Source organism: Salvelinus alpinus, chromosome 13 (genome assembly GCF_045679555.1).
Source record: "Salvelinus alpinus chromosome 13, SLU_Salpinus.1, whole genome shotgun sequence".
NCBI lineage: Eukaryota > Metazoa > Chordata > Actinopteri > Salmoniformes > Salmonidae > Salvelinus > Salvelinus alpinus.
In genome coordinates this window covers 24,243,100-24,258,562 of record NC_092098.1, presented here as the reverse complement: position 1 = coordinate 24,258,562, position 15,463 = coordinate 24,243,100, and the positions used below count along the sequence as shown (strand labels likewise).

General features: G+C 42.8%; 1 protein-coding gene across 5 annotated transcripts in view; it reads right to left on the bottom strand.

Moving 5' to 3' along the window:
- Window positions 1-6,991: 6,991 nt before the first annotated feature.
- Window positions 6,992-15,463, bottom strand: part of LOC139537431 (microtubule-associated protein 6 homolog) — a 30,826-nt gene continuing 22,354 nt past the window's right edge. Inside the window, exons 3-5 of one of the 5 annotated variants that reach the window (XM_071338699.1) lie at window positions 12,839-13,071; window positions 9,441-9,551; window positions 6,992-7,517 (exon numbers count right to left, since the gene is read on the bottom strand). In XM_071338699.1, the coding sequence (XP_071194800.1) occupies window positions 7,379-7,517; window positions 9,441-9,551; window positions 12,839-13,071 (483 nt within the window). In that variant the 3' untranslated portion in view covers window positions 6,992-7,378. Of the gene's footprint in view, window positions 7,518-9,440; window positions 9,552-10,145; window positions 12,551-12,838; window positions 13,072-15,463 lie in introns of those variants that run through there. The other 4 variants (XM_071338700.1, XM_071338703.1, XM_071338701.1 and 1 more) reach the window with 4 other exon arrangements.

Here is a 15,463-nt window from a genome sequence, read left to right as displayed (position 1 = left end):
TGATTTGTATATTGAATCATTTGTAGCAGAGGAAGAGAGTATTTCCCCAGTCTATTTATGAGGTGAAATACAATAAGTACTTATGTTGAATTTGTGATCCAATCTTAGAAGTACTGTAATGATCCATACACTAGAGGACACTGTTGGCTCATTGCATAAAACCACTGTAAAACAAAACAACAACAAAAAACATGGCCCCTTTACATATAGGTAGGACACAGATGTGATTTCACAGTGTTATGACAACATTAATTACATATGGTTACATTCCTAAACCACCACTTCACAGTATCAAATCCCTTCAAGTTCAGTTCAAACCGCTGAGCCTTCTGCTAATGAGTGCTGATAATCCTGGTAGGTGAGTCGTTTGTGACACACGTCTTTCTCTCTCTGAGAGGCGAGTCCTGTGGAGGGATACATGGTAACCAAGAGGCTGGTTTCTTTGAGAGGCGTACCCTGGAGACCTGGGGGGTGGGTGGGGGGGTAACATCTGTGTTGAGGTGGGCTCATATAAACCCCACCCCCAATTAACCCATACAGCCGCCCGCCCTTACTGGCAACCCGTTTCCATGGAAACACCTCTGGCGCAGCCTCAGTGTGCACGGGGGTGTTTGTTACAGTTATACCCACATTGTAAGCTGAGTGAACTGTAGATTCAGTACCCACCAGAATAACATCCTCCTTCAATCAAAATCATTGAATGATTTTCAGTGCCAAAGGTTTGATTCCCAATGATCCACCTCTGCAATTCTGTTATATGCATTCTTCCCCTGATCTAATGACCTATTTAGAGATTCCTTTAGCAATTAATCTGGCTTTAAACACATTCGATTACCTTGTTAGGGATTTTTTAATGGTGGGCAGATGTGTTGGTTCATCCATAACATTCACAGAGTGAATAAGAAAACACCGAAAGCTGCACTGAATTTCCAATGAACCCCCATTGTTAAGTACCACTATGAGTGTCTGGGGAGTCCTTTCCAAAAATATGACAGGCGGGCCGTGGAAAAGGAATGTATTTTATTTTCAACATCCAATAAACAGCATTCTAGGTCACATCCATGGAATGGCTCCAATTTGATTCTTCTGTCCTCCTTCCCTTCATTGTAAATAATAATTTGTTCTTAACTGACTTACCTAGTTAAATTAAGGTAAAATGTAAAAAAATATATACCCCCCCTCCTTCTCCTCTCTTCCATCCTCAGTCCATTTATCTGAGTCTGTCCGTCTCTGTGGCAGATAGGACAGGCACAGACAGCATTTATCGCCCTAGCAGTCGGTCTGTCTGTGCCTGTGTTCAGTCATCTCCCTGGGCTTTCAGACCAGTCCCTTCTCAGTGCTCAGAACTCATACAGATCATTAATAATGAATTTTCTCTCTTCCTCTTACTTTTAGCCCATTGTCCATTTATGTACCATAATCAGCCAGGGCTTGCTCTATGCACCTCAACTACATAATTACCGCTGAAGGTGAGGACATTTACTACTTTAAGAGGTCGTATTACTGTATGGTCCTGTATGGCTCAGTTGGTCGAGCAGAGGCTTTCACTGCCAGGGTTGTGGGATTGATTCCCGGGGCCATCCATATTTAAAATGTATGCACACATGACTGTAAGTTGCTTTGGATAAAAGGGTATGCTAAAATGGCCTCAGAACAGCCTCAATTCGTTGGGACATGGACTCTACAAGCTGTCAAAAGTGTTCCACAGGGATGCTGGCCCATGTTGACTCCAATGCTTCCCACAGTTGTGTCAAGTTGACTGGATGTTCTTTGGGTGGTGGACCATTCTTGATACACACAGGAAACTGTTGGGCATGAAAAACGCAGCAGCGTTGGCGTTCTTGACACACTCAAACCGACACACTCAACCTACTATCATACCCTGTTCAAAGATACTTAAAAAAAAATTCTCGCCCATTCACCCTCTGATTGACACACACACAATCCATGTCTCAATTGTCTCAAGGCTTATAAGTCCTTCTTTAACCTTTCTCCTCCCCTTCATCACTGATTGAAGTGACATCAATAAGGGATCATAGCGTTCACCTGGATTCACCTCATCAGTCTGTCATGGAAAGAGCAAGTGTTCGTTATGTTTTGTACAGTCAGTGTATATACAGTGCCTTCAGAAAGTATTCACACCCTTTAACATTTTCCACATTTTGTTGTGTTACAGCCTGATTTTAACATGGATTAAATTTAGATTTTTTTTGTCACTGGCCTACACACAACAACCCATAATGTCAAAGTGGAATTATGCTTTTCAGAATTTCTACAAATTAATAAAAAATGAAAAGCTGAAATGTCTTGAGTCAAGAACTATTCAATCCCTTTGTTATGGCAAGCCTAAATAAGTTCAGGAGTAAATATTGGCTAAACAAGTCAAAATAATTTGCATGGAGTCACTGTGTGCAATAATAGTGTTTAACATGTTTTTTGAATGACTACCTCATCTCTGTACCCCACACATACAATTATCTGTAAGGTCCCTAAGTTGAGCAGTGAATTTCAAACACAGATTCAACCACAAAGACCAGGGAGAGTTTCCAATGCCTCACAAAGAAGAGCACCTACAGTGGGGCAAAAAAGTATTTAGTCAGCCACCAATTGTGCAAGTTCTCCCACTTAAAAAGATGAGAGAGGCCTGTAATTTTCATCATAGGTACACTTCAACTATGACAGACAAAATGAGAGAAAAAATCCAGAAAATCACATTGTAGGATTTTTAATGAATTTATTTGCAAATTATGGTGGAAAATAAGTATTTGGTCACCTACAAACAAGCAAGATTTCTGGCTCTCACAGACCTGTAACTTCTTCTTTAAGAGGCTCCTCTGTCCTCCACTCGTTACCTGTATTAATGGCACCTGTTTGAACTTGTTATCAGTATAAAAGACGCCTGTCCACAACCTAAACAGTCACACTCCAAACTCCACTATGGCCAAGACCAAAGAGCTGTCAAAGGACACCAGAAACAAAATTGTAGACCTGCACCAGGCTGGGAAGACTGAATCTGCAATAGGTAAGCAGCTTGGTTTGAAGAAATCAACTGTGGGAGCAATTATTAGGAAATGGAAGACATACAAGACCACTGATAATCTCCCTCGATCTGGAGCTCCACGCAAGATCTCACCCCGTGGGGTCAAAATGATCACAAGAACGGTGAGCAAAAATCCCAGAACCACACGGGGGGACCTAGTGAATGACCTGCAGAGAGCTGGGACCAAAGTAACAAAGCCTACCATCAGTAACACACTACGCCGCCAGGGACTCACATCCTGCAGTGCCAGACGTGTCCCCCTGCTTAAGCCAGTACATGTCCAGGCCCGTCTGAAGTTTGCTAGAGAGCATTTGGATGATCCAGAAGAAGATTGGGAGAATGTCATATGGTCAGATGAAACCAAAATATAACTTTTTGGTAAAAACTCAACTCGTCGTGTTTGGAGGACAAAGAATGCTGAGTTGCATCCAAAGAACACCATACCTACTGTGAAGCATGGGGGTGGAAACATCATGCTTTGGGGCTGTTTTTCTGCAAAGGGACCAGGACGACTGATCCGTATAAAGGAAAGAATGAATGGGGCCATGTATCGTGAGATTTTGAGTGAAAACCTCCTTCCATCAGCAAGGGCATTGAAGATGAAACGTGGCTGGGTCTTTCAGCATGACTATGATCCAAAACACACCGCCCGGGCAACAAAGGAGTGGCTTCGTAAGAAGCATTTCAAGGTCCTGGAGTGGCCTAGCCAGTCTCCAGATCTCAACCCCATAGAAAATCTTTGGAGGGAGTTGAAAGTCTGTGTTGCCCAGCAACAGCCCCAAAACATCACTGCTCTAGAGGAGATCTGCATGGAGGAATGGGCCAAAATACCAGCAACAGTGTGTGAAAACCTTGTGAAGACTTACAGAAAACGTTTGACCTCTGTCATTGCCAACAAAGGGTATATAACAAAGTATTAAGATAAACTTTTGTTATTGACCAAATACTTATTTTCCACCATAATTTGCAAATAAATTCATAAAAAATCCTACAATGTGATTTTCTGGATTTCTTTTTTTCATTTTGTCTGTCATAGTTGAAGTGTACCTATGATGAAAATTACAGGCCTCTCTCATCTTTTTAAGTGGGAGAACTTGCACAATTGGTGGCTGACCAAATACTTTTTTGCCCCACTGTATGTGTAGATGGGTAACAATAAAAAAGCTAACATTGAATATTATTTTCCGGATGGTGAAGTTATTAATTACACTTTGGATGGTGTATCAGTACATCCAGTCACTAGAAAGAGACAGGCGTCCTTCCTAACTCAGTTGCCGGAGAGGAAGGCATTCGCTCAGTTTTCACCATGAAGCCACTGTTAGAGTTTAATAGCTGTGATAGAAAACTGAGGATGGATCAACAAGATTGTAGGTACTCGACAATACTAACCTAATTGACAGAGTGAAAAGAAGGAAGCCTGTAGAGAATACAAATATTCCAAAACATGCATCCTGTTTGCAACAAGACACTAAAGTAATACTGCAAAGAATGTAGCAAAACAATTACGTTTTTGTTCTGAATACAAAGTGTTCCACTATTTATACAAACGTATGTGGACACCCCTTCAAATTAGTAGATTCGGCAATTTCAGCCACACCTGTTGCTGACAGCTGTAAAAAAAAAAATGGAGCACACGGCAATGCAATCTCCATAGACAAACATTGGCAGTAGAATGGCCTTACTGAAGAGCTGGCACCGTCATAGGATGCCACCTTTCCAACATGTCAGTTTGTCAAATGTATGCAACTGTAAGGGCGGTTATTTTGAAGTGGAAATGTCTAGGAGCAACAACGGGTCAGCCACGAAGTGGTAGGCCACACAAGCTCACAGAACGGGACCGCCGAATGCTGAAGCGCGTAGTGGGTAAAAATTGTCTGTCCCCGGTTGCAACACTCACTACCGATTTCTAAACTGCCTCTGGAAGCAACATCAGCACAAGAACTGTTCGTCGGGAGCTTCATGACATGAGAGTCCGTGGCCGAGCAACCACACACAAGCTTAAGACCACCATGCGCAATGCCAAGTGTCGGCTGGAGTGGTGTGAAGCTCGCCGCCACTGGAGCAGTGGAAACGCGTTCTCTGGATTGATGAATCACACTTCACCATCTGGCAGTCTGACGGACAAATCTGGATTTAGCAGATGGCAGGACAACACTATCAGCCACAATGCCTAGTGCCAACTGTAAAGTTGGGTGGAGGAGGAATAATGGTCTGGGGCTGTTTTTCATGGTTCAGGCTCAGCCCCTTAGTTCCAGTGAAGGGAAATATTAATGCTACCTCATGCAATGACATTCTAGACGATTCTGTGCTTCCAACTTTGTGGTAACAGTTTGGGGAAGGCCCTTTCCTGTTTCAGCATGAAAATGCCGCCGTGCACAAAGCGAGGTCCATACAGAAACGGTTTATCAAGATCGGTGTGGAAGAACTTGACTGGCCTACACAGATCCCTGACCTCAACCCCATTGAACTGCTTTGTGATGAATTGGAACACTAACTTCGAGCCGGGCCTAATCACCCAACATCAGTGCCCGACCTCACTAATGCTCTTGTGGCTGAATGGAAGCAAGTCCCCGCAGCAATGTTTCAGCATCTAGCGGAAAGCCTTTCCAGAAGAGTGGAGGCTGTTTTAGCAGCAAAGGGGGGACCGACTCCATATTAATGCCCATGATTTTGGAGTGAGACGTTCGACGAGAAGGTGTCCACATACTTTTGGTTATGTTGTGTATGTTGGAGCTAAGCACAGCCAAAGTCCTAGAGGAAAACCTGGTTCAGTCTACTTTCCAACAGACACTGGGAGATGAATTCACGTTTCAGCAGGACAATAACCTAAAACACAAGGTCAAATCTACACCTGTGGCTGAGTTACAGTTTTGACTTAACTCTACTTGAAAATATATGGCAAGACCTGAAAAGGATTGTCTAGCAAAAATCAATAAGCAATTTGACAGAGCTTGAAGAATTTTGAAAAGAATAATGGGCAAATGTTGCACAATCCCAGTGTGGAAAGCTCTTAGATACGTACCCAGAAAGACTCACAGCTGTAATCACTGGCAAAGGTGTTTCTACAAATTATTGACTCAGGGGTGTGAATAGTTATGTAAATGAGATATTTCTGTATTTAATTTTCAATACTTTTGCTAACATTTCTAAAAATATGTTTTCACTTTGTCATTAAGGGGTATTGTGTGTAGATGGGTGAGAAAATATATATTTTTATATCTCTCCTCTGTCCATGTCCCTGTCATAGACAACAGCTTTATATGGACGATTACTGAAATATCCTTTAATCGTTATAACCGACAATAACTTTGCAACAAGATTCTAGTTGGACTGTTTGTAGGCTATGATTTCCTATGAACTGTAATAGCTATATTTACTGGTAGTAGGAGGAGACTTGTGTGTGATGAGACACAGTCTATAGGAGAAGAATCATCCTCAGAGATACGAGTCCTCCAATCCTGATGAGCAACTCAAGTCCTTGTAGCATCATGTGAAGATGTGAAGGCTGCACATCAAAGTCTTGTGTGCATGCATGTGTGTTTACTCCTCTGGGTTGGCACATTGAGGAGGAGGCAGCAGAGCACATCTGTACAGTCAGATGTCTCGATGCCTACACTGATTATTCTTATTATTTAATACTAACTCTTTCCTCATCTTTTACTGCATAATCAAAGAAAGGAGAGAGGGGTACTTAATGAAGAGTATTATGAAGAGTGACAGAGAAACAGCTGCTCCAGCCAAGAACTAAAACCCCCTTCACACAAGAGCTTATAAGTATTATCACACAAATATTCACTAGACTAGAATGAAACTCATACAGTAAATGAAAAATTAATGTGTCCTAAAGCATTTCTGCTTCACAAAAGGGTGGCCTGAGAACCTTGATATTAATTTTGAAGTGTGTTTACACACTTCAGACACCAGTAAAAATGCAACACAGATTAGCAAATCCACAAGTTATATATATTTATTTGCATTTGAATTTATCAATATATAGTACAGTACCGTTTCATTTTTTCAATAAGCACTTCATGGTTTGGCATTTCTAATATCATTACCAATGATACACATTATTTTCAAACATGAGCATGTCACGGAAATTCTATTTATAGCACCTTTTGCATTTGCAATTGCTCAAACAGCTATGACCATTACGCTGTTTCAAACACACTACGTGTATGTGGGTTTACCTCACTCAGAGGAGTTCTTAATGGGGTATTTCTCTTCATGAATAGAACTCAGTTGAAAATACTAGACATGTACAGTACAGAACAGATCAGGCCAATAGTCCCTCCCTGTATACCACAGGCCTACAGTGTAGATCTAGTGGATCAACTTCTACTTTACATCTGGGGAAAAGCGCACAACTCCGCCGCTCCTCCGTGGTTCGGGTCTTTCTTCCAGTGGTTCTGGTTCTCCTCCAACGGCACCCTGGGAATGATGATCACCGGGTCGGAGAACCTCGCCATTAGACTCTCTAGGAGGTGAGGCAGCACATAGTTGAAATACAAAATAAAAAGGCACAAACAAAGAGACACAAGATGAGGCATTTCTCAAAGGCCAATCAAAAAGCATTCTGCTGAGTTGAGCACCCTGTGACTACTCATATCAGTGTACAACATCAGACTGATACTGTGGGGGCATGAAGCTCAGTCTCAGGCAAAGCTACTCTCTTGGTTTCTTGTCACTAAATCTAATGTTGCTCAAAAAGACTGTGTTGGTGGACTTAAACAATTAATATTTTTTTCCCTAATCTTCATTCTGGAACAGACTGTTGGCATTTACAAAGAAAACACATACCTTCCCCAAATCCGAACAAAAGTTGGCATTGTTCTTCAATCATGAGGATTTGATCAATTTCTGTTGAGGGATTTTTGTTACTAAGTTCATGTCAATAAATAGCCACTGCTCTCTGAGTTTGAATCCAATCTGTCACCTGAAACCTTTTCAGACTAAAAGCTAGAGCACACTAATGGGAATAATGAGAGTCTAATGAGAGGCTCAGGGTGTTCAAGGATACACAGCCACAGGACATTCAGAAATAATCTAACCTAATATTAGCTGGAAATTTGAGGAGATTAAAACATGCATTTACAATCTTCTCTAATAGCAGAATTGTCTCTCTTTACAGCTAGAGTGTCAGTACACACACCCTATTCAAACCCATCCCAATACACATTCAATATACATTTAAGAAAATAAATCGTTATGTTATATTTAGTATCACATTTGGTACTACGGTATAACATTTGGATTGCCGATCTAACTCAAACAACATAACATCATTACATTAAATGATCAACAATGAAACAACAAAAAAGTTAAGCTGTATCTGTCACGCCCTGGCCATAGAGAGCCCTTGGTTCTCTATGGTGTAGTAGGTCAGGGCGTGACTAGGGGGTGTTCTAGCTCAATATTTCTATGTTGGTGTTTTGTATGGTTCCCAATTAGAGGCAGCTGGTAATCGTTGCCTCTAATTGGGGATCATATTTAGGTAGCCATTTTTCCCACCTGTGTTTGTGGGATATTATTTTGTGTTTGTGCATGTGCACCACTACTTTCACGTTTCGTTATTGGTCTATTGTTTTTGTTTAAAGTTTCACCGTAATAAAGATGTGGAACTTCAATCACGCTGCGCCTTGGTCCGCTCATTACGACGAACGTGACAGTATAACTATGTGTTAATATAAACATCTGTAAGGTGTGTTATCCAACATGTTTATTAATCATTTCTATATAATCAGACTGGTAACATGCGGGTAATTACAATATCAGTTTGATATAATACCAAATAATACAGTGATTGCATGGTATGGCTAATCCAGTTGCTTTAAAGGATTGGCATCTCTAGTCATCTGTGTGAATCACTTGACAGTCACGGTTTACTACACAGCCATGCAATTTGTTTAGCCTTGACCTATTTTTTATCTAACCACAAGCAATGAATGCATCTTCCAGTAGCTCATAGAGGGCTCCAAAGTTGGTCTGGACTATAGACATTGTAATAGAACAATACAGGCCCAAGGCCTCCTTAAGAACCTTAAGGCACCATACCTACAGTATAGGATGTGACAGCCAACTTGGAAGCACTCACTCACTCACACAGCCAGCCAGCCGGCCAGCCGGCCAGACAGACAGACAGACAGACAGACAGACAGACAGACAGACAGACAGACAGACCCACTCACTCCCCTACTCTTGTTTCCATATGGAATAGGAATCTGACCTGGTGGGAACTGTAACCTAGTACAGAGAGATTCATGGTGGGTCACTTTCAAAACAAAACTGTGCCACTATCAAATATCGAAGAAATCATGACTTTGAATGACATTTTATGAGCACATATGCATGATAATGAGAGATTTATGGCTTGTGGCGGCTGTGTGTGTTTTTAGGTTACCTTGGAATGGGTAGTGCACAGCCCCACAGGTGTTGCTTTAGCGTCTGCACCCAGCCTGTATCACGGATTGGCTGACAGAGCTGTATGTAGTGGTACTGTTTTAGCACAACCCTTCAAATGAATCAGAATGTCACTCGTTAGATTTTCTAGACGTAGGATTTCACATTCTCAAAAAGCTATCAGATAAATGATACCAGATAAAGCTGAAAAATATAGTAATTACATGATTAAAATGGTTTCAGAAAATATATCCAAATGTCTCACACATTCTCACAGCCAAAAAAAGGATCTCTCATAAATCATTACATTGTGTAAATTTGTACAGTTTGTTGGCCCAGTGTATTTACATGACATCTAATTCTGTAATAATGTTCTACCCATCCTTAAATTGTACATTGCTGTATAATTTAGGCTTTGAATATATTGGGACACATGATGCAAAATAACATACTGTAGCAGCAATATTCAAGCTCTTGAAAGGATGTCAGAACTCATGCCAGAATGTCTTTGATGAGCTTTGAAAAGCGCTAAAGAAAATCTGAAGATAAATGTTTTTCTCTTCCATGTGGATTCACTCTCTAAAAATCATCTCATGTCTCACAAAGACAAAGACACAAAAACATTTACACAAATACCTGCAACCACGGTTCTTTCACCCTCCTCCTCCTCCATACGTTTCAACACAAAGAACCAAGAGGACACTGCTTTTTCTGCTTTTGCATTTATTCATATTTCAGTAAATAGGAGCAAGCAGAGAGAAACACAAGCACGTCACAGTAAAATATATTGGCCCAACACATAACTTCTTTGTACCATTATTACTTTCAATTTTTAGCTTTTGTTTCTAATGCTTGGATTCAAAATCGATAGCACCGGGTGGGTTGTGTGTCAGCACTGACATGTATGACCCCCCAACCCCCCCTTCATGTGTTACGAGAGAAAGCATCCCCCTTCCCCAACCAAAGGCTGCAAAATGCTAATAAGATGGCCCTCGCCCTCTGCTCCGTGGGCGCATGCTCAGTCTGAGTGGAATACGGTGTGGTGATTCATTGTGACATACTAACCAAGACACCACCATGGCAAATGGAGAGACAACACACTCCAATACTCAAAAATGAGGGGAGGGAGGGAGTCAGGGGACACTGACTAGCACAATAGATGACAACAACACAAGAAAGAGACTGGGGAGTGTGAGGAGGTGGGGGTTGACCCATGACAAGACAAGTCCTGCACAATGCACTGCTCTATTGAGGCCTATCCTATCCCAGGAGTCTGAGACGCTGTTCTGGTCTTTACTACTGTCTGCTAAGGCATAAGCAGACGTCTAGTCTAGCACTATACAGCCAATACAAAGGGGACAAGTCTAACTTGATTCATTTTGACATCATTTGGTTTTCATTTGTAATACAGATCATTTTCCTTGCTCACTCATTTTATCCCATTCAAGAAACTGCAAACATATACAGAAGTATAACACAAATGTACACCAAATATAGAATCGAGTTTCGCTGCTTATGCTAATTCAATTAAATCACAGGGGAGAAATATCAAGTTGCTCTACATTGTTAGCCTATGCCTACAATATTTAGATTGCCATGGAAGGCAGCAGAGAGAGATTGATTTGAAGTTGAATGCATTGAATATAATCTTGACATCTACACGTAATCTTGTCAACCTAATCAAATCCACACACTTAAACACACACCTGGTTCAGGGAAGAGGCCAGTTCTTTGAGGCCTGTGTTAGACAGACACATACAGATAATAATTTGAGAAAAAGAAGCATTCCAAACGGCCAGCATTCAACTTACCATCACATCACAGACTCATTATTATTCAATAAAGAGAGGTATTAGCAGAGGTGGTAATCAGTGTTTCATACCCAAACAAATAGATGAATAAATAAAACATAATAAATGACATTTAGTTCCAAAACCTTAACCATGAATCTGCTCCTACTAGTGTGGACTAATATCACATCCAGCCAGACACCTCTTTAGACCTCTGGGATGTGATGGCGTTGCTGGGGTCCCATCTGCTAGTCCCATGGGGGCCTAGTCACGTTGGTTACAGTCAACCATGGCTCTGTGTGTGTGTCTGAGAGGAGGGGAGGGGCTGTAGGCGGGGGCGTGTGAGGTTATAGGTTAGGCTGCTCTATGTAGGAATAAAAAGCGATCCTGCCACCCCACTGAGCTATATCTACACAGAGTCTGCATGGTCTGGGTGAAAGCATAGCTAACGACCACAGAGCCACAATATCAATTTCCTATCGTGACTCAGTGACATGTAATGTAGTTATTCAAATGGCCAATGTAATTATAATTTCATGATAGTAACATTTAATTTATCTGCTGTGCAAATAACTGGTCTAGTAATGCATCATCATGTTACAGTAACCCAGATGGCTCCTGGTTTGGCAACAAGGTTGATGAAACAAGATATCCTTGTCTGACCTTTAAAATAACTTGATTAACAAATTTTCCTGTGAATAGAGAGAACACTTTGAATGAGACAGTATGAGGTTTTACATGTTTACCTGACAATTATTTGCTCAAAACCATTCCCACACCATCCACAATCAACAGTTATTAGGTTTACAAAATAAGATTTCATTCAGGAATGATGGCAAAGTTTAACAAAGCATCTTAGTAATGGCAATCTGATTACAGACAGACTTGGAGGCCCGTGTGCACAGGAAGACAGCATTGAGGACCTACAGAGCAGGCACACACTCAGCCATGGACCAATACACTCTAGAAAAACCAAGCTGCACATTTATCAAAGATTTTCAGACCATAATTCTAGATGAGTATCTATCTTTGGATAAATTTAGCAAGTTACAGCTATAAAGATCAAGTCCATTCAGTGAGCCAATTTACATGGTTTTCTCTTTCCCAAAAATCCTTGATAAACTCAACAAAGCAATCTGTTCAGTTGGAAGATGGAAGCCAACCACACAGGATTGCTAGTCGGTGAGCTCATGCAACAATAGCATGCGCCGTTCATTGGTAGCCATGGCAACCTTGAGATGGAGACGGAGAGAGGGGGGTGGTCGGTGGCATCAGGAAGCAGAGGAAGCGGATGCACACATCCCCTTGTTAGTACGGTGATCTAATGTAATGTGAGGCAGGGAAGAAATGACATGTCATGTCCCAACTCTGACATTTACTGTCTATAACTACTACTAACTCAGCCAATTCGCAGAGAGAAGAGAGTGAAAGAGAGAGAGAGAGCAGAAAGAGGAGACAGAGAGAGAGAGAGAGCAGAGAGAGAGAGAGAGAGAGAGAGAGAAAAGAGACACAAAACTTAAAAGGGGATGAGAACCTCTAATTTTGCAGCCTTTGCATTCTTTCCCTCAAAGAAGAATAAAAGGTAGAAGTAGTGCTAAATGATTTTTACTCTTTTGCCTCAGCCAGTTTGTTGTTCATCTCTTTACTTTTCTCCTTGTCCATCTCCGCAGGCCTGGACTCAGCGGGCTGGTTCTCCAAGGTCTTCTTCTTGGTGCCCCGCGGTGCTGTGCTGCCCTGCAGCTTCTGCTCTTTAGCCTTCTTCACAGGTTTGCCCGCCTGGCTCGCTAACCTGGTGCCCGCCTTTTTGGGTTTGGATCGGGGAGCACTGTTAGACCTCTCAACCTAGGCACAGGTGATGGGGAAGATTGGGATTCTTTATATAGTCTATCACCCAAGAAATTAGCAATAGGAGTAAATCACTGTGAAAAAGCTGCAGCTGTCCTCGGTTTGATATTGTGTTTGTTTCATTATTACAATTAGATGTGTTTTGCCATCACGACATACACAGTAAACAGAACAGCAAGAGAAATATTCTGTCATTCACAAGGACAGTGGGTTTGAAAATGTACTCTAGGAGGCTGTGGTTCTGAATAGGAGATTAACTCCCTAGTCAAAAAATCCTATAGGATTCGTGATTTTTCCAATAGAATCCTAGAGGATTCTCACCAACCTATGGGATTATGTGTCACCTCTATCAGAATCCTATTGGACTACCTTTTTTCTATTGGAAATGAAAAGTAATCATATTGGATCCAATAGGATTCTCACAGTCCTATAGGATTTTGTGTCACCTGTATCAGAATCCTGTTGGAATTATATTGGACAATTCTTTTCCTATTGGACCCTATATGATTCTCACAATTCTATCAGAATCCCATTGGAATTAGTTTTTTCTTATTGGAAATCAAAAGTAATCTGATTGGATCCTATATGTTTTTGATAAACCTTTTTTTGTCACCCCAATCCGAATCAAAATTAGAACTTTTTTGATCATTACATTTATTGGTGACAGAAGTAAAAATGTAGATAACAATTTGCCAGCTAGCTAGCTGACTATGGTGGCTTGTTAACATATGTGAAAACGGGGGTTGAAAATGCTTCGAGGGAATCCGAAAGTGAAGGTGGAGGTAGGGGACGATTATGGCCAAGGAGGTGCGTGTGCATGGACGTCGGAGGATCTGGCTGAGGAGATCGCCAGGGCATCGGAGCACAGAGGCCACTTGATGGAGACCGCTAGAATGATGGCGGCTGAAGCGGGCGTGAGTGCTTCATCGACCGTGCTTCGCACGGATTCTAATGGGCGGACCGAAGGGGTGACGTCAACGCTGCGAGACGAGGAATCTGAGGCTCAGGATGTAAACGAACATGGCGACGTCCAGTTCACGATTGCGTCCGTATCTGCTAAGACCCCGAGTACTCCGGTAAGGCGGATTGGGAAGCTTGTCATGCTCAGTTAGAACTGTTAGCTCATTTTGGGGGGTGGTCGAATGAAGATGCAGGGAGACAGACCCACTGTCTGAGCTAGTGGGCAGAGCAGCCCAGAGCCGGAAAAGCCTGCATGAGTGGCTGAAATGACTGAACTAATTCGTGCTGTGTCGCTACAGGCAGCACGAAACACACGCCCTGGTCCCAGGGTCTGCTGGGGGTGTGGCCAGCCAGGCCATCTGCGCAAGGCGTGCCCCATGTCTCCCAGAGCTCAGGGAAACGGCTTGGGGTCCGCATAGACGGGGTAGTGCGGACCCCTGGCTCTCTTTCCCAACCCCCACCATCTTCAGGAGGAGCCCACTGATGCGGATGGGGGAGCAAGGCTCCATGTCCCCCAGAAGCAGATGAGGGTGCTCCCCTGAACCACCTGCTGCCGAAGGACAAGGCCTTCACTTGGATAGTGGAGTACGAGGAGGCCTTCAGCACCCTCAAACGTGCACTGATCAAGGCCCCTGTACTTGCCCCCCCCCCCCCCCCCCTGACCTCACATTGGCCTTTATCCTGGACACAGACGCAAGCAATATGGGCATGGGTGGGGTGCTGGCCCAGGTGGAGCCAGAGGGGGAGAGAGTGGTGGCGTACTTGGCGTACGGTGGCGTACTGTTGCTCTGTCTGTATGCTACGTCTTGCTTGTCCTATGTTGCTCTGTCTGTATGCTATGTCTTGCTTGTCCTATGTTACTATGTCTTGCTTGTTCTATGTTGCTATTGTCTATATTGTAATTGTTTTTAATAACCTGCCCAGGGACTGCGGTTGAAAATTAGCCGGCTGGCTAAAACCGGCACTTTTACTGAAACATTGATTAATGTGCACTGTCCCTGTAAAAAAAAAAAATAATAATAATAAAAAAACTTCAGCAAACATTCAACAAACATGAGCGCTGCTACTGTGTCACCCGGCGGGAGCTCCTTGCTGTTGTGGCTTCCATCAAACACTTCAAGTACTACCTGGGTGGCCTGCCCTTTACTGTTAGGACTGACCACTCTGCTCTACAGTGGCTCATGTCTTTCAGAGGGCCAGGTGGGCAAGTGGCATGCTGGTTGGAGGAGCTTTAGCCGTATGACTTCACAGTGGTGCACAGGGCAGGGACACGCCACTCCAACGCCGACGCCATGTCCCGTCAGCCCTGTACTGCAGACGGCTGCCGCCACTGTGAGCAGAGAGAGGGCTGTGAGAGAGAGCTGTGTCTCACTCGCGACCAAAGGGTTGTGGTCAAAGTTTGAGAGACTGCGGCTGGCTGATGGCGTGC